The following is a 21528-nucleotide window of genomic DNA, read 5'->3' on the forward strand; positions in this document are numbered from 1 at the left end:
GCCGAGAAGATGAATCTAGAAGCCAGATGGGACGACAATAATCCCTCCCTTGTCTGGTTCCCCGATGAGGAATGGACTTCATTGACCAGCTGAGTCTCGGCCTTCTGAACAACTCACTCAACTTATCCACCAGCCATTTGTTACATGATTTTGCAGCCCACCATATTTTATAGGGCTGCTGAGATTAACTGGGGAATATACAAGAGGCCACTTTAGACATGAAGAAGGAAGAGAAAGAAATAAGCGCTTATACTGAGAGAACAAGTGGGACCCACATCGCTGCTGAAATCTCCGGGCAGTTACTGCCAACATTTTGACCTCCCAGCCGGTGGCTTACTTGTGCCGTGAACCTCCTCGCCGGTGAAGCGAATGTTGAAGGCGTAAGTGGGGTCTCCTCCACTGGCCAGTTTCACACAGAGCTGCGAGGACGGAACGCAAGCCAGTTGCCGGGCAGCCTGGCAGAAATAGGAATTTTCTGAAGAACGGATCTCTCCTGTTGGAGAGGAAGGGAGAAAAAAGGCAGGCTGAAAACGGCCATCGACGGCTGTGAAATTCTGATGATCCCACCCAGCTCAGGAGAGACGGAGAAGAGTGGGGGGCTTCCCCTGAAGTACCTCCCACGATTTCGAGGGGGTCCAAGGTGATCTCTGGGGCTGCGTGGTCAGCTGTTCTTTGCACTGTGGCGTTGAGCACGCGGTTCAAGACGGTCACTTTCGTGTCGTAAAAAATCAGCCCTGAAGAGACCAAACATCACAGTCCTTCCATAAGGAACGGCATCACAATCCAAGATAACGTACGCCGTTCCCCAGGCAACCCGTTCCCTTTGCATGGTTTACATTATTTCCTCTCCTCTAGCCCCAGATTCGGCCTTGGGGGCCTGCGGAGGGGATTAGCCAAGCAGGAGAGGAAGGAAACCAAAGGAAGTGGCTTCTTTTTCATTTGCTTTCCTTGATTCTGCCCTTTTCCAACATGAATTTTGGTTTCCTTCACAAAATGGAATATTTGCATCCTCTGCCTCAGGTGGTTTTCCAGAATCCACATTCCAAATGTAGCAGGGGGGTGAAACTTAAACCCGCTTCATTTCATCTCTGTCTAAAAGCTGACTGAAGTGAAACTAAGCGAATCCAGTGACGCTCCAATCAGATATTACGAATTTGGACTTGGGGTCCCGTCTGACACGGAAGCCATCCAGCGCCTCGGCCGGTTTTGTGGTTTCCCGCCCCCTGCACCCAAGCCCTGACCTTTGGCCTCCTGCAGAAGAGCGGCGATGCTGTTGGGGTACACCTTGGTCTGCCGGAGCTCCACCAGCGGCAGGAAGAAGGTCTCCAGCGTGGTATTGAGGGACTGGAGCAGGGCGAAACGCAGGCGGAGGCTTTCGAGGGGGACGTCTGCGACAGAGCACGGAGGTCAGCAGTGGCCAAAAAATGTGTGTGTGTGTGGGGGGAACGAACGGGAATGATCCCCCAAGGAGGAGAAGGAAGAGTCCTGCACGTACTCAAGAGGCAGGAGACCTGGGGGTCAGCTGTGTCAGCCGAGTCCAAGTACACCTCGTGGGGGTGCAGCCGTGCGGGGGTGATGGCCAGATGACGGCAGAGCCGGTTGATGTACCGGACCAGGGCGACGTCCATCTCCAAGGACCACTTGCGGCAGGCTTTCTGGGCGTGCCTGGCATCGAGGCAGGCGCACCTGGGGGAAAGAGGAGGGGGTCTCAGAGGAAGAAGAGCCCCCCAAACACACACACACACGTACGTGGCTGCAAGTGTTTCCAACAGCTGCGAGTTCCCCTACCTTTCAAAATGGAGGTCATAGCCACAAGACAGGATGGCTCGCCACACGCTACGGATGTCCTGCTTTGCTCGGTCAATCACAAATCTGTGAAATCCCTCCAGGGTCAAATACTTCTCTTCAGGAGCTGAAGTGGTTTGCCAGATAAAATAAAATATGTCAGCACTGATATATCCAGGGAACGGTACAGGGCCCAGCCCATGTTTCCTTTCTCCGTTATGGCTGCTTCCTCTCATACCCCAAACCTGCAATCCAGCATAGACTTCTATTTATTTTGAAATTAAGCCGCAGAGCAGCTTCCAAGCAGCCACCAAATGGCCGATCTAAGTGTCCCCCCCCCGCCCCTGTCTAGGCCCACCCGGAGCTTTCCCTCCCCGGCCTCAGGAGCAGGGTGAGCTACCCTCCGGCTTCTTGGTGGGGGCCTTGTCGGGGTCCTTCTCCTCAGGCTTGCTCTTCTCTGGAGACCGCGGGGCCTTCACCGTGGGCTTCTTCTCGCTCAGGGCTGTCCTGATGGAGGAGGAGGAGGAGGAGGAGGAGGAAGGAGCGGCGTTTTGGTCAACCTCTTTCTCTGAGAAACTGGACTCGCACCACAGCGCTCCGTAGTTTAGGCCACAATTCCCAGGCAGCGGGTCCCTCCCGCTGGAGAGGGGGAGGCCCCCCCCGCCCCCCCATCCCAACAGGGCAGACCATCGTGCGCCAGCCAGGCAGCCCAAATGGAAACTAGGGGAAGGGAAGGGAGGACGGGAGGGAACCGGCTGCCCGGGGCCGCCCTGTCCCTTCCTTCCTGGGGGACCATGGAGCCAAGCCCTCACCTGACGCTGCTCAGCACGGCCTTCTCCTTGGCCGGGGCTTTTGTGACCGGCCGCTTGGTGCTCACCACCTTCACAGGGTGCTGCTCTTTGCCGCCCTTGCTGCATTTGCTCTTGTCGAACTTCGGCTTGGGCACTCCGTATTTTCTGAGGATCTTCGAGGGACAAAGGGAGAGGGTGAGGGCCGGCATTTTAGGCGGGGAACTTTTCCCCGGAGGAATCCGGGAAGGGCAGCTGTTTTTTTTTTTGGGGGGGGGGTGGGGTTCCAAGGAATCTGCCTTTCCACCAAGCCGGGCTGCCTCTCCAGGGCAGCAGAGCGCGCCCACCTGGGTCAGCTGATCCTCCAGGGCCTTCTTTGGGGGACGGACGTGGGTGAAGAAGGTGTGCAAGAGGTTCCCAGGGGCGTTGATCTGCTCTTTGCTCAGATAAATCTCCATCACTTTGGCAGGCTTAGCCGGCAGCAGGCTCAGCACTTGCTCGGAATGGAGGCAGCTTTTAAAGATGTCCGTGAGGACTTCGCGGGCCCCGGGCACCAGCTTGTCCCCTGTGGCGGGAAAGGCGAGAGGTCACTTCAGAAGGCCTTCCGGTCACCTTATGTCTGAAACTGCTTGTTTCAAACTCCCAGGAATAGCTGTGTCTTAAATCAAACGGACTGAGGGTTTGCCTGCATCCAAGCGCTCCTTTGTGGAACCGAAGCGGATCCAACTTCACGACTGGAGAACTGCAGGATCCCAGGAGCCGTTCTTTGATTCTAAGAAAGCTTAGATCTTAGATTTTCGACTTGCTCCAAAAATGGAAGCCTATGGTGGTCCTCCACACGCAATGTGCACAAGGCACCTGTCAATGTGGAACACACCCGCGCAGAGACACAGACACACACACACACCTTTGATGGTTTTGTCACTGAAGTAGTCTTCCAGCGCAGGGCTCCCTTGCGTATCAAACAAACTCTGGTTCACAGTCGAGACAGTCAAAATCTCCTCAGAGGACATTTCCATCAGCTCGTCTTCTCCGTCCAGAGTTGACAAACCAATCAGATCGCTGCTGTTAAACAAACTGGCCCGGATCTTCTCGATCTTGGCCCGGGATCTGATCTGTGTTAAAGAAAGCCAAGACGGGAGTGGTTTGGAAGGAGGGGACAATCTTCACCGGCAGCCAAGCATCTGGCAGCATCTTCCCTCCAGCCTCGTTTTCCTCGCAAGAGGCAACAGATTTGGACCCTCATCCAAGGTCTTTAATCATTCCCCCCTCCCTCCCTTCCCTTCCCACTGCACTGCGTAGGCCTGAAAGCAGGAAAGTGGCCACAGAGCCGCAGAGTATTTGTCCACTGCTCGCTGCCCACTCGCCCCCCTTCAGAACGGCTGGCTTTCCTCTCGGGCGCCCCTCCCCGCCCTGAAAGCCCTTACCTCCACCACGGCAAAGCCCTTGATGGGCCTGGATGGGACCGTCTGGCTGTCGAGCGATGTGACGGTGTACAAAGAGCCCACGTCAGAGGCCGAAGCCGTCTCCCCGTTGTCCAGCTGCTCCCCAAGGCTGCCCAGGCTTCCCAGGCTGCCGGTGCTGCAGAGCGACAGGTCCAAGCTCTCCTGGCTGGAGACCCCGTGTGGCTCCAGCAAGCCGGGCGGGACAGCCGCCTCCAGGCCAGCTTGGAACTGGTCCACGGAGATGTCGCTGATGGTCCGGGAGATGCCCTGTGAGCTGCACAGGGAGGCCTGGCTGGTCGAGGCGGAAGCGCTGACGCTCATGGCTGGCGTGACACTGCTGGAGCTGCTGATGTCCAGGCTGTCCACGCTGCTGGACACCACCGGCTTCTCCAGCTCAGTCCGACCCTCCCCGCCCTCCGCCTTGTCCTTGGCCTTCTTGGGCTCCTCCTCCTGTACCGGGATGTAGATCTCATCTCTGAAGACACCGCCATGCGCGTTGCAGGCCTTGCGGATGGCGCTCCGCACCACCCCTTCTTCCAGGTGGGTGGGGATCCCCGAGATCACCAGCAGGCGGCTGTGAGCCGTCGCCCCGACCAGGGCCTGACAGGCGTCCGCCACCGCGTCGTTGGTCACCCCCAGACCCTGGGGGTCCTTCCTGGTGAGGTGCCGAAGGATGATCAGCAAAGTGAGGGCCCGATGGAACCACAGCATGTCCTCTGGCTTACTCCCGCCGATGCTCAGCAAGGCCGGGTCGGCGTCGGCCGCGCGGGAGGAAGACCGCTTCCCCGAAGCCGAGGTCTTCTCCCGTTTCATCTTCACCTTCTTCCTCTTGGACAGGAGACTGGGGCTCTGAGGGGTCTGCCCGGGGGAGGAGGAAGAGGAGGAGGAGGAGTCGCTTAGATTTGGGCCACTGGTCGAAGACATCACGTTGGCGGTGATGCCCATGTTGACCGGCAGGGTCACTTCGGCCACAGCCAGGCAGACCTCCATCAGGGCGTGGAAATAGGTGGAGAACCTGCCCTGGTCGGGGGGCCCCACCCCAGCCCCGCCACAGGCGTTCCCGGACACCCAGCTCTGGGTCTCTTCGTCGTAGAGCTTGTGCAGCTCCGATTGGAGCGCCATCAGCACGGCCAGGCAGGGGTTGAGCTGGAGGGCGATGGAGGAGGAGTGGCCCGCCGGGCTCTTCCGCTGCTCCAGGCTGTGGACCTTGCGCAGCAGCTCGGCCAGCAGGTGGAACAGCAGCTCCTTCACGCAGGGGGCCATGCTGGTGGTCCACAGGAAGTTCCCTGGGAGGGTTGGAAGAGGACGGTGGGATCTTGAGCAGTTCAGCCAGAGGGAGACCGCCTTCGGCAGCTCTTTACCAATTTACACGTTGTTTTCACTGCCTGATCTTCGAAACTCAAGGCGGGGAAACCTGCCCTCTGCTCTTAACTGGAACCCAAGCGGGTTTAGCTCCAGCAACCGAGAGGTGCCAGGCTCAGCCCTTCAGCTTCCCAGGAGCCCAAAGGAGGTTGTAGAAGAGGCCACAGATGCCCCTGGGCCTTCTGGGACTCTCTTATCCTGCAGATTCCTTGGATCACACGTCCAACACCGACCAGGTCGCCCTTTTCACCCAAACTGAGACCCGGGGCCTACCCCTTCCACACTACGAATTTCTCATTTTGGCTTCAGCTAGAGCAATGGAACTGTTCCATTGCTGCCATGTTTCCAGGGCCGTAACATCCCCCCAAATCACGTTCCCCCCCCAGCTATGAAATGTGCCAGGAGCCGCTTTTCTCTCACCTAGAATTCCCACCACTTGCAGGAAAATCGAGGCAGGGATCGCGTCTGGCTCGTCATCGGATCGTCCCTCACCGTCCTCCTGCTTCCAGGTAAGCAGCTGCTCTGCAAAGGCCACGGCCAGGGGGAACTCGAGTGGAAGAGAGTGCAGGACCAACACGGCACCAGGAGGGGGGGACACGCCTTGAATGGAGACCCACAAAAGCAGAAGAGCTTATTGGTGGAATTTAGACTCGGAATGATTTTTTCTGTGTATGTTATTTCCATAAGAAGGGGTGAATCAAAAGCCAAAATATCTGACACACACCAAAAGTAAATCATCAGCGCCCTGCACTTTTCCCCTGCCGAGAATAAGGCTTCTCTTCGCTCACAACGTCACTGCAAAAACCTGGTCAATTAACGTAGCTCTGTTGGTATCTGAGCTCCAGCTGCACAAGTCACAGCTACATTCAAGATACTCTCCTGACACCCGGCTCAACTCTAATTTCTGCCCAGCTTCTGACCATAATTCTAAAGTTCTGGTTTTCAATCGTACCCAGTTTGATGTGGACCTTGTCTGTGGAGATGATGACCGAAGGATACTGGTTGGTGGTGGGGGGTGGGGTCAGGCCCGTGTTGGTAGGGGAAGCGTCCCGAGGGTAGCAGACGGCCTCGATGAGGTTGAGCTGACCGTTCTTCTTGACCTTGTGGCCCAGGCCGTAGAGCAAGATGCGGGCCCAGGGGGCCTTGTAGAGGGATGAGCTGGAAAAGATAAGGAGGGCTTAGCTAGCAACCTCCGGGCAGGGGGAGCTGTCCTTTCCCTGGCTTGTATCCTGACCCAGTTGAAGAGGATCAGTTGGGGAACAGGAGAAATTAGCCGATTCTGGCAGGCTGTGGCTCGGAGACCCAGCCTCAACTCCTCGCCCTCTGCTAGGGTCACTTACTCTTTACGGAATCCGGACTGGCTTTCCTTGCAGGACACGATGACAAAGGCAGCCCCGGGAAAATGGACGTCCATGTTTACTTTGGATTCAGAAATGGGGAACTCCTCCGAGGGAAACTGCTCAGGAGCATTCTGGAAACAGGAACGAAAGCAGCTCACTGGAGCAATTCAGGACTGCCAGCGAAGAAGCGATTACACCCCAAAAGGCCCCTGAGTAAGCAGGAGGGGGAGAAAGCGAGCCAGCCAGCAGACAATCCTGGGAGGCTGCAAGGCTGTGCTGGCTGGCTGGTTTCCTTTCCGACTTGCCTGCAGGAAGAAGCAGATCTGCTTCATCAGGTCGAGCAAGCTCTCCTCTCCCTGGTGCAGGGTGCGAGCGATGGCGATGGTGAGCCATTCCTGGACCGTCTCGGCGTTGCCCTGGAAGAAGAGCTCGGTGGCCGAGCAGTTCTGGGAATGGATCGAGTGCTGGAGGGACTGGGCCAGAAGGATGGAGGTGGAGCTGATGGTACCGTCTGGGCAGGAAGAAGAAGAAAAACAGCCCGTTCAACTCTGTCTCCCAGGGACCAATTTCCCCTTTGGGAAGACAACGTGGAGATAGAATCAGACTCGGCTTCGCAGCCAATGCCCGGCCATCGCAGGGACCGCTCTCTTTCAACAAGCAGACATAGATTTACGGGCAAAACCCCCCGCAGCCCCCTTCGCTGATTCAGCCGAGCCTCCCACCCTCCAGATGCCGAGAGGAGATGGCGCTACCTGGAAGGGGAGGGGCCAAGAGCTGGTTGGAGAGCAGCTGGAGGTGCTCCAGGGTGATATCCCGCACGCTGAAGAGCTGAGTGAACAGGTGGGGTGTCTTGGGGGCAAAGATGTTGAGCAGGGCCATCCGGCAGTAGAGGCGAGCCAGCACAGCCTCGCAGCGAAGGAGCTCCCTGAAACGGAACAGCCGCCTTGATATGCTGCCCTCCACCAGCTGCAATCCCCGGAAGACTCCGGTGGCCTCCAGAATTGCAGGCTATCAAGGGGCAACTTCCCACCCTCAACGCTAACGGACACCTAAGTATACTCAACAACCCTAGATGGGCAGAAGGCGGTTTAGTGAGCAGCAAGAGGTGTCTTATCCTCTGAACTTACGTCAGGGCCCTTTACTAGAGGCTGCTCTACAGCTGGTCCTGAACCCGTGACCACAACCGGGCCCAAACTTTCTGTTCTTAAGGGAGACATTTGCTAGGTGAGTTTCGCCCCCTTTCATCACCTTCCTTGCCACGGTTCTTAAGCGAAACACTGCAACCCATGAGTTAGTAACATGGTTGTCCTAAGTCACATTTTTCAGTGCCGTCGTAACTTTGAACGATCCCTAAATGAACTGTCGTAAGTCTGGGACTAATTTAGCCGGGATCTGCTTACAGCTTCAGGATGTCAGGTCTGGAGGCCCAGGAGGCTGCCTGCCGACCGTCGTCTCCGCTTACCTGTGAATCTGGATGTTTGAATTGTCCAGAGACACCAGCCCGTTGGTGGCTGTCCTCCTGTGGCCGGCCGGGGGCCGCTCCAGCATGTCGATGGGGTACCAGTACCTGACCAAGACCCCCTCGCTCCGCAGGTACGTCTCCACCTGCACCAGCTCGTTCACCTGCGAGGACAAACCCCGCCGTTGTTGCCCGAGAGGCTTGGCACGGGGAGCAATCCCAGCTAGCCCAGAGCTTCCCACCCAGCTCAAAGGGCAGCTCTACTTGCCGAATCCACGTCCAGGACGACGCCGTGCAGCCCGAAGGTCTTCAGCATCCCGCGGATGGCAAACTTGGGCAGGGCGGTCGCCACGGCGTTGGTGGCCACGTTGTTGCTCTCTGGGCAGCGGGTCACAACCGTGAGTCCTGGCAGCAGGAGAAGGGGAAGCTTAGTGCCAGGGCCTCTGCGAGCAGTAGCTGAGCTTTCCCTGCTGGGTCCCTGGCCTCAGGGCGGGCGCCTGCTAGGGACCCGGCTCTGTCAGCAAACTGCGTGGAGTAAGTTGGTAGGAAGCCTTCAAGGCTGGCAAAAGCCCCTTGGATTCCCGGCAGGGATCTTTACTGCGACTGGGGCAATGCAACTGTATCATGGCTGCAAGTTCAAACGTGGCTTTCTAGGTGTGAACTGCCCGCTCCAGCAGAGCCGCGGCTGCATGTCCAGTGGGGTGTTTCTCTCCAAACTCCTCCTGATCGCAACTCCCAAAGCAGAGGTACCTTTCCGAACTTTATCGATGGTGAACTTGTTAGCCTCATCTTTGATGTCCTCGATGGTGGGAAGATAGAGGTCACGAGGGATACCCCCATTTTCCTCATAGAGGAACTCCACCGTCTGCCGCGCTATGTCAACCATGCCTGAAATGCAAACCAGCCTCTGGATTGGCCTCCGGTAACAGATCGGGCAGGCCGAGGGGGCGAAGGGCTCCTCCTGCCCGGAATTCCTGGCCTTTCATGAAACTGCACGAACGCCCACAGAGGAGGGGCAGGCAGGACAGCCCAGGCTCTCAACCAAGGCAGGGACCCCTGTCCAGCCCCAAAGAGAAGCATTCTGCTCTTACCTAACTGCAAAGCTCCCTTAATTTGATCCAAGCCGGACTTCCTCTCGGCTTCATTTCGGAAACGCCTCCTAATTGTGGGGAACACCTTGGTCTCCCAGGCTTTGACCAGCAGGGCGTAGTGGTCCTCCTGCAGAGGAAGGCAAAGCTTCGCTGTGGGAGGGGGGAGGAGGGCTGCCAGGCATCCAACCACCCTCGAAATCGCTGCCTCCCAGGAAGAAGGACAGGACGGCCCATCCACCCTGCTGGCTTGGACAAGGCGCTTGTCCAGGAGCCAACCGCTCCTTCTGCTTACTCGGGGGGCATCGTCATCGTCATCGTCGTCGCTCTCGTCGTCTGCGATGGGCGGAGGGTGAGGATCGGGCCCCGAGATGATGAAGTTCTCGTAGCTGCGCTCCATTTTGTAACGGCAGGAGGAGTCGCTGTCGTACTCTGGAGAGAGAGGGGGAGGAGCGTTACGAGAGGGAAGGGGCAGGAAGGGGCCGTGACCTTTCCCATTGCCTGCTCCTTCCGCCTCTTATGACTGACACTTTGTCGTTTGGATCTTATGATTTATGACGATTATATTTTAGGATCGTGATTTATCACTTGTTGCTTGTATGGACACCAAGATCTTTTGCACCGGAGACAAATCCCTTGTGTGGCCAGTGCAGAAGTCTCTTATTCTTAGTCCTAGTCCTGTCCTAGATTACCCTACATTTTGCTGGTTAGCAGTTACTAGACAAATATATTTTGATTGATTCATTCAGCAAAATTTGTCTCCAAAATTTGCCTGGGAGTAAAAGGAAACCATTCGGCCTTCTTTCGTCCAAGCCAACGTGCCTATCGGCCTCTCCCACCACTGCTTTCAGAGTTTCCCCAGAAGGCCGCTGGTGAGCCATCATCCCTCCTTGCGTTGTGCTGGTTTCGCTTTGCGGGGGGGAGGGGGCACAGAGGGGAGGCAGTGGCGAGGGCCTGGCAGGCCGAGGGGGGGCCTCACGTTGCTGGGCGGTGGCCACGGCTGCGATCCTGCAGGGGGGGCCGTGAGTCCCGGGGTCTGAAGCGGTGCTGGTGCCGGCGTCGTTGTCGCTGTCGGAGGCCATGGCGAAAGGCAGCGCCTCGAAGTTGGCGCTGATCTCCTCGGCCAGGTCGATGCAGAGGTCGGCAGCGTTTCGGTGTGCTTGGCCTTCCACGTAGGCAAACGGGTGAGAGCCAAAATTGGCCCGCACCTTGGTGTTCTAGAAGGAAGCAAGAAGAGAAAGGACTCAGCCTTTGGCCCTGGATGGTCTTGCTCTCTTCCAGAAAACATTCCAGAAGTTTATTATTATTTCCTTTTTTACAAGGTGACGGTATTAACTGTAGTAGAGAGAGGAGAAAAGCTGTAACGTCAAATCAATGCTATTCTCAGACCTGCTTTTCCCTTTCTCAAGCGGATCTGAGCAGGGAGAGAGATCTGAGGTCCAACCTGCCTTCTTCTGGATATGGACCACGGGCCACATTCCCCCAGACACGTCTTCCAGATACGGCCCCAGGCGCTGTCCACAGTAGGTGAAGTAGACCCTGCCTTTGGCCGGCTGCCCTGGAGGAGGAGGGGTCCCTTCTGTCCGCTCCCAGCCAATGCCGGCCACGTCACCTAGGGAGAAAGCCAAGGGGCCAGAGGGGGGCTGAGTGGGGCTCTTCTGCAGCCCTGAAGGAGGCTTGCTGGCTAACAACAGGCCACAGTAGGCTTACCAGGCGAGAGGGCCACATCCAGACGCACACTCTTCCACTGCAGCAAACTGGAACCGTTGTAATGAACGGCTCGTCCGTTGCTAGAAATACACGAAGAAAGGGAAGCTGTGACTCTTTCCTAGAGTGCCCAGGTTTAGTAGCTAAACTTGGCTGTGGCAGGCAAGCCACTGTGTGTTATTAGTTATCGAGACAACTTGATAAAGCCACAACTTAATTAACTGAAAGTCGGTTTATCTCATTTAGGGATCCCTGTGCTTGACCCAGAGCTGCCCTCTTCCTGTTTTACTTAATTCCCCCTGCAACGGACACCAACCCTGGGCTCCAGTTTTTTCTCTCACATCTCCAAAACCTACTTGTGGAAGAGGCAAGTGCCCACGGGGTTTGTCCAGGCTCCGTCGCGTTTCTCAGCTTCCGTGGCAAAGCCAAATGAAACAATGGGGCCTGTGTCATCGTCTGCGTCTCCGTAGGACACAATTTCAATCTCCCAGTAGAAAGAGGGGGCCTAGGAAAGGAATGTCCGTGTGTGAACCGAGAGCTTCACAGTGCTCTTCCGGAACTGTAGCTGTGCCCAGTGAATTCTCACCTGCACAGGAACTGCCGAGGTGGCATAAATGAAGGTGCCCCGAGGAAGCCCTCCCCCTGCGCTGGGATCCGCCAGGAAGGTCACCGCGGCGAGATGAGAGGAGAACATGCAGGCTCGCACAGGTGGGAAGACCCTCGAAGGGCTCCAGGTGATTTCTTTAGGCTGAATCAAGAAGACACAGAGCTGCATTTAATCAGAGCTGTCAAGGTTATGATTTGGTGACCGCAACGCACAAGGAGCCGTATCCTTGACCGGTGGCAGTCTTGAATCGAGAGGCCTTGGGATGGTTGATGCCCGGAGCTTTGACCTGGCCACGGGCCAGAGAAGGTGTTAGTCCAGCCTTCTTGCTCTCTAATATTTACCTGCCTTCGGTCTGCCTGGAGGGGGGGCGGGGGCGGGCGAGCGCTATCACGGTAGAGCATCCGCAACCTTTCACACTGCGCTTCGACAACCAGGAGCCGTTCCGCTAGAAGGTTGCAAACAAAGCCAGAAAGATGTCTCTTCAGACTGCCTTGGCGCAACAAACTCCCAGCAGAACGTCTCTAAAGCTGCATTTTCATTTCAGGTGCTATTGATACACCAACCGCTTCTTCTAAAGGACCAGCTGCTGGTCAACCAACAAAAACAAGGGGTTTTTCCCGCTGGTCCTTGAAGTAAGGAAGGAGAGGACTAAAGCTCGTCTCATCCCTCTTATAACTAGCAAGGAAACTAGAGGAGGACAAACCAGCTTGGTAGTCTTTGAATCCAGGATCTGGGATCTCTACCATCTGATCCTGTTTTTTAATCCACAATATTTCCCAGGTAGACTTTCCTTTGCTCCCTTAAGAACAACATCTAAGGCTTGTTTGGGTCACAATAATCCAGTCTAAACATCTGTGACGAGAAGACTCGGCTCTTACCAGGGCTGCATTCCTGGGCTACAAGGTTGAGGACTTCCACAGCAGCTGGGCACTGCTGGATGAATTCTTCACAGAAGGAGGTGTCCTCCAAGAGCTGGGCCATCACCAGGCATGCTCTGGGGGGGGGGGGTAAAGAGAGAAAGAGAGAGGGGAGGTCTTTAGTAGGAGTTCTTGGGAATGGCCGATGACTTCTGGAGACCACCACGCTGGTCGAACAGACAACTAAGAAACAGCTCTGGCTTCCGGCTTCCTCAGTTCCTTTGCCTGTCAGGCCTTGAAGGAACATGCTGGGTCATTTTGCTTGCTGGAAATCTCATCCAGCAAAAGGGGCGTCCCTCAGACCTGCTCAGGTGAGCCAAGCACTCCAGGCAAAGGCCTTGCGACCACAAACCAGAATGGCCGAGCACCCACAGAACCCCGGTTGGATCTGGCGGCTCCCCCCACCTGGTTCGGATTTCAGCCAGGAGTCGCACCACGGCCATGACTGCCGTTGAGCCGTCTCCCGTGGCGGGCAGCGAGGTGTGGATAGACAGGCTGCCTTCCTGAGGGAGCAACATGGACTGGACGGCTTGCATGACCTTCTCGGTGATGGACAGCTTCTGCAGAGGCAGCGCCTGAGGAGAAGGGAAGAGATAAAAAAACAACAAGTTGTTAGTTTCTGGAAAAGGAAGGAAGGAAGGGCCCGTTCTCACGATGATACAGGCGTCATGCGAGCCAGAAATGAAGAATCAAGGCAGCTGGGCACTTTCGGGCATTGATTACTGTTGACTTTCTAAATGTCTTCCTCAGACGTAGAAAACAGCGTTCTCCCCTCCACATTATCTCGCGAACTGGTCTTTTTAAGGATCTAAACTGTGGAGCTGATGGTTTAGCTTGAAGGTAGAAACTACACGTTCAATTTAAACATTCAGGCTCTTTCCTGGCACTAAAAGCAGCTCACTCACCTCTGACCGGGGGATGCAGAGCCTCGATAACGGAATCGTTAAGACGTCCGAGGCCTGGGAGGTCTTCCTACAGTCTATACTCAATGGTGGGAATTTGACCGTGGCGATCCCTTCCTGCTCATTGATGGAGGCCACCACCCCGATACTTCTGGCTATTCCTCTACCCAGCACCTGTCAAGAGAAGAGGAACACGTTTCAGATCCTTCCGGGGCTCCCAATTAATTACCCACTGAGGCCGTGGGGACAATGCGAGGGCCAGAACAGATGGCAGCAGAAAGGTAACGGGATTTGAGGGCCTCTCAGAGGCTGGCCCACCTGAACTTCGGAGCCGATTTTGATGGTCTCCTTGAAGCCCCCCAGGGCACACAGGGCAGCCACTGCCTGGCGAGCGATCCTCTGCAGCGTGGCAAGCTTCCTCCCGTTGCTGCTGCCGTTCTCTAGGATGCTCTCGGCGTACTTCCCCAGCTGGGGGATGTACATCAGAGCCCGAGATAAGACCTAGGGACAGAAAGAGACCCCAGACATGTTGGAGGCATCAATGAACCAAATCAAAATCGGATGAAAAATGGTGGCCTCGCATAACGCATTAGGCATCACCGATATATTCCTTCAGGGGATCCTTTTTATGAAAACGCTGCTATTTCAGACTCCAAAGGTTCATTTTCTCACCATCACGAGGGGCCGAGAGGCTTTATTAGGCCACTTGCCTGCAGAGAACAAACAAGCCCCCTCCCCAAAGCCAGCCCTGAGTCGCGCTGCACTGGGGAGGCAACGGACAGATCAAGAGGAGCTTCCCGGGCCCAGCAGACGCTCGCGGCTCCTCTCAGCCCAAACCAGCCGAGGCGGGAAGCGCGCCTGAATCCCGGAGAGGCAGAGGCCCTCGCTAGTTTCCAGACACCCCAGAATGGCGAGCCCAGACCAGAGCAGAGAAAGCAGGACGGGGTGAAAGAGAGATGCGAGATGGTGAGTCCTCCTCCCGCTTACTTTTTCAGCGGTGGTGGTCCATATCTGAGCAGCATTCGACTCAGGTGCCATGAGCAGGCTGTGGAGCAGAGCGATCACCTCTGCCGCCATGCTGTTGGCCACGTGCCCACTGATGAAGGGCCGCACAGGGTCAGTCCTGATTTGGGAGAGGGGAGTCGGAGGATCCAGGGCAGCCCAGCTCAAACCCCCCTTGCCCACCACCCCCTTCATGCCCTCTGAGCCTTACCAAAGAGGAGCTGAGAGCGAAGGATCAATTTGCAACCTTACTTCCAAGATCCAGGATCACCGCCCCCTTGTTGGTCGGTCCTTGGAAGGTCAGAGGTCAACCTACCTGGCCAGCTCCGAATTCCGCTCCCTGCAGACGGAGGTCTGGGCCGTCTTCTTTTTGTCCCCGGTCGACAGGCCGCTGGTGTTTTCGGGACTGACCGTCTCCACTGGGGGCCCCACGCTCACAATCAGCCCGGATTGGGCCCACTTGGTGGCCTTCCGCAAAGCCGCGGCCGCCTCCTCCGTGATCACCTCGCAGCAGCCGCTCTGGGGAAGAAACGCCTGGCTTGCAACGGGCCTCTCCGGGGCAGGCCGGAGGGCTGGGGAAAGCGACGGGGCCGCGCTCACCTTGGTCATGTCTCGGTCCATCTTGACCACCTTCTCCATGTTCGCGCCCGTCCCGAGGCGAAAAGGCCGACCTTCCGAGCTGCTGCAAACCGGAGGACCAGAGAGGGTGAGGAGGGGGAGGGAGGGCAGCAGAGGGCCCTTGAGGCCCTTTCGCCCAGCCCGGCTTACCTCAGGAGCGGCTGGAGGACCTCGTGAGACGACTGATCTTCCCGCTTGTGAATAAATATGGACAGCTTGCCGTCCACGGCCTCGCTCTCCTCCCCGGGGTCTTTGTCTCCTTTCAGGGAGCTTTTGGGGTTGGCTTTCGTGAGGGACGTGTCTGCCTCCGAGGCGGTTGGAGAAAGAACCGTCTGGCATCCTGTTGGGGGACGAGCACCTTTCAATTTCAGCGGTTCTCTGCCCGTTTCCCTGAACCCGCAGCCCCTTCTCTCCCCTTTTATGGGGCAGATTCATCTAACACGGAACTCAGAATACAATCTTGCAGTAACTCAGCCAACACCCCAACTCCAATACGCTGGCAGTCCAGACATCTAACAGGCGCAAAGGTTGAGAAACACTGGCTGAAAGGGAATGTTTCGCTGAAGCTTCCCAGATGTTGAGAAATCTCTTCTGGATTCCCCCCACCCCCCGTTGGTAGAGAGGAAACCCGGCCACCCCACTACCTGGAACAACGTAGTCCGCCAGCTTGGCCAAGAGCAGGGAGGCAATTTTCGAGGCCGGGTCGCTGGGATCATCTTGTTCGCTGTTCAGGGAAGGCACGGAGTAACTCCACGGGGGCAGCTCCACGTTCCCACAATCCTCCACGCTCATGAGGGGAAGAGCCGCGCGGCAGAGCTGAAGGATGATGAGGACCAGCTTGGGAGAAGGACGCTGGTCCAGAAGCAGAGAGAGGAGTTTGGACACGCAGGCCGGCTGGCTGAGGATGGCTTTGCCAATGTGGCTCCTGGGGGACAGAAAGGAAGGAGGGGCCCCTAGAAGGACATCCAGACCGGAGAGCAGAGCAGCTGCTGGTAAGAGGAGGACTATTGCTCAACGCCACGACACACCGGTCACAGCAGGGTTTAGCCCCAGGGTAAATCAGGCCCTCCAGCCAGAATTGGCTGGGGAATTCTGGGAGGTGAAGTCCAGACACGAGGCTGTGCGCGACTCTACCTGGAAAGGTCGTTCAGGAGACTCAGGACGTCTTGCAGGGCGTCGTTCCCAGCCGCCTGGTTGCCGCAGCACTCGGTGGCCCGGGCGAGGTGGTTGGTCAAGAGGCTGGAGACCTGGCGAGCGAGACCCGAATGCACCGCCTCCGTGGACCCCCCTGCAAAAGGATATGCCCTGCTGAGAGCAGTAAAAAGTAGCCCTGGGCCCTCCTGCATCCGTGGGTGACCCTCTTCCTCCCCCGCCCCCCCCGAAGCCTTCCCCCTCCCCAAGCATCTCACCAAGGAGGAGGGAAGCCCCCCCGAGGCTGAAAAGCCAGGAAGCCATGCTGGGTTTTGCCTTCCAGTCTATGGATTCACTTCTGCAGAGAGGACTGGACACAAGGGGGCTTCACACACACACACACACACACACACACACACACCATCCAGCCGTGCACCAAGCCTCCTACCTTCCTCCTTCTCCCACTCGACGCAGCGGTTGGCCAGCACCTGAAAAGCAGCCCAAGCCATGATGGCCACCTTCTGCTTCTTGGTCTGCTTCTCGCTGGAGCTGGACTCGGCCTGGCTGCTCAGGCTGCACAGACGATCCATCAGCTGCACCAGCCCGCTGCGCACCAGGCACTTCTCTTCGCTCCTGGGGGGGGGGGGGAAGGAGCAGCAGCAGGGGGCCGTCACATTTGGGCCCGGGGCGGCGGGAGGGGGCGAGGCCGAGGGACACCCCCCAGGCAGGCACAGCCAGGGCAGCTCCACCCCCCTCCCCCCGAACTCGCCTGGTGTATGGGATGGTGCACAAGAGGCCGATGCTGTTGGCGCAGGCGATGGGGTAGCGGGCGCAGAGGGCCACCACCGAAGTCATGGTCTCCCCAAACGCCTCCTGCACCTGCTCTACCATCCCGCCACAGGTGAGCTCTTCGATTCTGAGGAAAGAGAGAGACTCAGACGCCCGCCCACCGGAGGGGATGAAAAGCAGCTTTTCTCAACCTCGGCAACTTGAAGAGGTGGCCAAGGTTACAAAGTACAGCTGGAGAGACGGGTTTGCTAGCCAAAGCAGGGTCATTGCCTGGTCTCTGGGCCATTTTATCCTGCAGGCCTTCAGAGCGACGCCCCCCCTCCCCCTCCCAGCCCTCTCTGCCTGAACTGACCGGGGGCCTCCCTGGAGCACCATGGTGACCGGGCCCACGAGGTGCGTCACTCCGCCCACGCGGACCGCAGCGGTCAGCAGCTCCCTCATGTGCACCAGGGCCTGCTTCCGGGTGTTCCCACGCCGCCATCGCGTCTGAGCCGCCAGCAGGAAGCTGCTGCTGGACACCTGGCCGGAAAGGGAGGATGAGCGGGCGGCTAGGGCCCCTGACCGACTTGCTGGAGCCGGCTCCGGCCGTGACCTTTCCCCTGAGCGAAGCCCATCGCATTAAAGCGAAAAAAAAGGGTAGGGACTCCCGTTGTGCCAGAATGAAAATAAATTTTAGAATATCCTTAGATGTTCCAACCTCCTAAATGGCACGCTACTTGAATAATTAAATACTATTTATTTAGATGAAAACAGCCTGTGGGTTTTCAATATTCGTAGGTAACTTGGGCTGGCTGTTTTTCCTGCCGGTTCCCAAGAAACCTATTTGTGTTTGGTGAGGTTTGCTGGAGAAATGAACCACGCCTGGCCAGGTCAAGCCGCTGCCAGGGATTGGGTGAGCCCGAGAGGCGGGACTTACTCCTTGCTCAGGATTGGTTCCGATGAAGGCGAAGAGCTGTCCCAGCAGGACACTGTAGGTGGGCTTGTCCCGGCTGTCCTCGACGGCCAGGGACTGCAGGAGGGTGAAGGAGCTGCTCCGGTGGCTGGGAACGTGGCGCCGCCTGTGTGGAGACCGGGCCTTGATCAGCAGGCCCGCTTGCCGTGGCTGCCCAGCCCAGCCCAGATTTTAATTCCAGGATGCCCACCTCTGGCTCGACCTGGAGAACTCCAGGTCTTCGTTAGCGATCATTTCCAGATCCGAGGGTGCCGACATGCTGCGGAGGAAAACCGGCTGGCGAACGGCGTGGGAGACCACCTTGGTTTCTGAGGCTGACTTGCAAGCTGCGCATGAAGGAACAGAAAGAGGGCTGACCCTTCGTGGCCCAAAGCCTCCCTTCCGGAAACCCGGGAGAGACGGGCGGCCCTTCTTGATCTCGAGAAAGGCCCTTGAGGCCAGCTGCTGAGCGGCCCCCCTCCCCCCCTCACCTGGCGTCTCTGCCGGGGTGCCGGAGATGCTTCGGGTGAGGCCCGACTGGGCAGCAATGGTGACATGCAAGAGCAGCTCTGCCCGGTTCATCAGGCTCTTGACCAGGACTTTGGTCTTGGCCATGGGATGCAAAGGCTTCTGGACCACCGAGTTCACTTCCTGGAAGAATTTCTCCCTAAAAACGTGAAGGCCAGAGACAGATGAGCTGGTTGTCTCCTTCTAGCTTCAGGAGGTGGCCAAGAGGGCAAAGAGCTGGACGGACGCACACCGTCCTCCCCCTCCCCCCCAACCAGGAAAGAGCAGAGGTGGGCAAACAGGCTCCCCATCGCAACGCTGCAATGGTGACACCAACCTCAGCGAAAGGACCATGTTCTCGAGATCCCCTCCGTCAAAAGAAACCTCCTTCATCGAGCACAGGAGTTCCAATTCTTTCATTTTGTTCTGCAAGGAGGGGAAGGGGGAAGCAAAGAGGTGGGAAAGAGGACCAGAGACGGAGGATCCAAGGGAGGCTCATCTTTTTGTTCTCAAGACAGGCCCATTCTGGATCCAATCCTTCACACCCCCAAGGATAACCCTTGGAAGGCAGCCACTGCCTGCCTGCCCTGCAAGTGAGCCTCGCAGAGGCCTCCTCGGAAGGCCCCGATCCGAGATCTATTTCTTCGCTTGATTTAGCTTCTATGGTTCTTTTGGCTCTTCTCCGCAAGAACGCCCGAGAATTCTCTTTCTGCAGAAGCTGCTCCCTCGCTTCAGACCGAGAACCTTTCCTAGACGTCTGGAAGGACTAAACCACCGAGACGCTCTTTGTCACCTCCCATTCCTCAGGGGCCCCCCCCGAACCCCCTGCAGACCCCTTTCCCTGGCATACGTGCTGGGAGAAACCAGCTCTCCCCAGCAGACATCTAATTTGCAACAGAGTCAGACAGAGAGTTTTGAAACTGCATCTGGTTTACCCAGCAGCAGAGAAAATACAGTTAAGCAGTTTGTAAGGAATCGAGAGAAAGGGAAGGCTAATTCAGGAAGAAGCCAACACCAGACCAGCCCAGCCTCATCTGAGATCCTTTGCCTTTACCTCATTAAAGTGATAATCGTAGAAGAAGGGGACGTTGTTTTCCAGCTTTCCATGCGTGGCGTCTTCCACCTCGCTCTGCCATTTCTGCTCCAGTTCGGCCACACTCTGGTCAAGAGGGGAAAAAAGCAACGTGAAAAAGCTGGAGCTCTTCCCTCAGCCGGGAATTCAGGAAGAATAATTCACATTCAGCCCACGATGAGCCTCCCGGGACAGGCGGCTGAAAGCGGCCACTGCAAAAACCAGATTTCCACCGCACGCTTTTACCTGCAGTTGTCTTTCCATGGCATTCAGTTTCTTAAAGGTTTCTCCCATAATTTTGCAAAGCAGGTCGTATTCCTCGGCGTGCTCCTCCTGATACTGGAAATTTATGAGAGACTGCAGCGCGTCGACTAGATTCAAGTGTTTGATCACGCACGAAACCACCATTTCTTCCATCACATCTGGCTGGACCACCTCTCTGTTGAAGGCAAAAGCCCCAAGTGCAGAGTTGACAAAGGTCTGACCAACGGGCACTCAGACAAATATCTGACCGAGGCCACCGTTCTCTCCGGCTGCCCATCTGGACAAAGCGAAGGTGACCAACTTCACACACACACACACACCTGATGCTGGGTCTAAACTGAGGGCGAGCACGTCCAGATATTTCCCTCAGCTTGATCATGATTCCGGGCGGGAGTCGAATCCTGGGCAGGTCAAAATAGTGGCCCACAGGTGGGACAAGGACGTCTGATGGGTAAGTGAACTCCTGATCTTCCTCGATGGTGAGAGGCAGCGGGGAGGGGCTGGGCGTCAGAGCTGGTGAGATCACGCCGTTGGCTTCCACTTGCCACTGGCATCTGAAAGAAATGGAACAGCCCGAGGAAAGGCTTGGCTTTTTGTCTCGGGAAGCACGAAGGGGCGTGCTGTGAAACACACCCGGCGTCCCTTCATGTGGCAATCTGCTGTGGGCCAGTGGCTCGCCTCCTCCTTCCCACCCAGTCCCAGGCTGGGCTACCTACCTCTGCAGAAGTTTGGACCGCAGAAGCTCCTGACACGTTTCCTCCTCTTTGGTGATCTCTGGCCCGTTGTACAGGATCCTCAACATTGAGCAGGCCAGGACGGACAAGCCCAGCGCCAGGTCGACCAGGAAGGGCAGCCCGCCAGAGACGTCTTCCGAGGACTCCTGCGCAGCAGAGGGGAAGCCGAGAGTTACGGCCTGCCCACACGAACCGTATAAGACCAATAAAAGTAAAAATCACAAGCACCAAAAGAGCACCAACCCACAAAAGACAGCTCTAATGTAAGGAAGTTAGAGGGAGTTGCCAAGACGCGCCTATGCATTTGTTTTGTGACCGCACTGCCTCCTTTCTCTTCGGGACCTTATTCAGGAGCAGTGAATTAATGAAGAACTGTCTCTTTAAGCACCACCTGGTGCTCAGCCTCCTCACCAGCACCCTGCCATCCCTTGCAACAGGCAGAAGGATGAACCCGTGTTCAGAGGCTGCCGGGATCAAGTCGAGGTTAGTTACTCCCCAAGCCGAAATGCTGGAGCGAACCCCAGCCCATACCTGTGCCCGGACGGTGCAGGCAAAGCCCCACATGGCTTTATCTGGGGTGTTGTGTTCTCGGCCACTCCGCATTTCAAAAGAAAAGGTGACCGTGTCTCCTTCCACCTGACGGTTTGAATGAGAAGCGATTCCATTAAACAAGCCAGGGAAAGCTGACTCTCCTCATTTTGTTATTACAAAATACAGAAGGAAATCTAGAAAGAGCGTTCCCCTCTGCCCACGATCCAGGAAATCTATTTTTCTGTACTTGTAGAGCAAGTGGCTTCTTTTTTCCTTTGAGCTGAAATTTCATCAGCACAGACAGGACAGGGCCTTTTGGTACCTTCACTAAATCTTTAGGCCATCCGGTCCCCAAGACGCTGCGGCTGCCATATCCTAAGGTGTTGCCTCCGTATTCGGCCACCTTCCGACTGTTTGTGTTGGGTCCTGCGTATATCACCAGCTGCAGAGACACAGGAGACACAGCAGGAGGGCAAATCTAAGCCATTGAAGCATTTCTTAAGAGCGCCTGAGAGGGGAGCAAGCCCATCGTGGCTGGCCTCGTGGATC

The 21528-nt window shown here is 56.8% G+C and overlaps 1 protein-coding gene across 1 annotated transcript in view; it reads right to left on the reverse strand.

Moving 5' to 3' along the window:
* The window catches only part of HECTD4 (HECT domain E3 ubiquitin protein ligase 4), a 44423-nt gene that overhangs the window by 5205 nt on the left and 17690 nt on the right, over nt 1–21528 (reverse strand). Inside the window, exons 22-70 of the mRNA XM_081339010.1 lie at nt 21302–21421; nt 20980–21084; nt 20431–20594; nt 20035–20268; nt 19697–19889; nt 19433–19537; nt 18716–18804; nt 18363–18538; nt 18083–18218; nt 17857–17998; nt 17293–17459; nt 16921–17067; nt 16600–16784; nt 16155–16308; nt 15665–15945; nt 15171–15360; nt 15003–15084; nt 14719–14921; nt 14388–14523; nt 13719–13901; nt 13404–13574; nt 12904–13073; nt 12460–12575; nt 11923–12026; nt 11561–11722; nt 11331–11479; nt 10978–11057; nt 10716–10879; nt 10247–10484; nt 9563–9699; nt 9271–9397; nt 8930–9067; nt 8448–8584; nt 8183–8343; nt 7473–7645; nt 7026–7231; nt 6721–6851; nt 6333–6538; nt 5801–5980; nt 4001–5304; nt 3481–3688; nt 2921–3138; nt 2598–2749; nt 2186–2292; nt 1789–1912; nt 1496–1686; nt 1242–1388; nt 615–734; nt 338–493 (exon numbers count right to left, since the gene is read on the reverse strand). Coding sequence (XP_081195136.1) covers nt 338–493; nt 615–734; nt 1242–1388; nt 1496–1686; nt 1789–1912; nt 2186–2292; nt 2598–2749; nt 2921–3138; nt 3481–3688; nt 4001–5304; nt 5801–5980; nt 6333–6538; nt 6721–6851; nt 7026–7231; nt 7473–7645; nt 8183–8343; nt 8448–8584; nt 8930–9067; nt 9271–9397; nt 9563–9699; nt 10247–10484; nt 10716–10879; nt 10978–11057; nt 11331–11479; nt 11561–11722; nt 11923–12026; nt 12460–12575; nt 12904–13073; nt 13404–13574; nt 13719–13901; nt 14388–14523; nt 14719–14921; nt 15003–15084; nt 15171–15360; nt 15665–15945; nt 16155–16308; nt 16600–16784; nt 16921–17067; nt 17293–17459; nt 17857–17998; nt 18083–18218; nt 18363–18538; nt 18716–18804; nt 19433–19537; nt 19697–19889; nt 20035–20268; nt 20431–20594; nt 20980–21084; nt 21302–21421 — 8869 coding nt within the window. The remainder of the gene's footprint in view (nt 1–337; nt 494–614; nt 735–1241; nt 1389–1495; nt 1687–1788; nt 1913–2185; nt 2293–2597; nt 2750–2920; nt 3139–3480; nt 3689–4000; nt 5305–5800; nt 5981–6332; nt 6539–6720; nt 6852–7025; nt 7232–7472; nt 7646–8182; nt 8344–8447; nt 8585–8929; nt 9068–9270; nt 9398–9562; nt 9700–10246; nt 10485–10715; nt 10880–10977; nt 11058–11330; nt 11480–11560; nt 11723–11922; nt 12027–12459; nt 12576–12903; nt 13074–13403; nt 13575–13718; nt 13902–14387; nt 14524–14718; nt 14922–15002; nt 15085–15170; nt 15361–15664; nt 15946–16154; nt 16309–16599; nt 16785–16920; nt 17068–17292; nt 17460–17856; nt 17999–18082; nt 18219–18362; nt 18539–18715; nt 18805–19432; nt 19538–19696; nt 19890–20034; nt 20269–20430; nt 20595–20979; nt 21085–21301; nt 21422–21528) is intronic.

The sequence above is a fragment of the Vipera berus genome, assembly GCF_964194415.1.
Source record: "Vipera berus genome assembly, chromosome: 14".
In the NCBI taxonomy this organism is placed as follows: Eukaryota; Metazoa; Chordata; class Lepidosauria; order Squamata; family Viperidae; genus Vipera; species Vipera berus.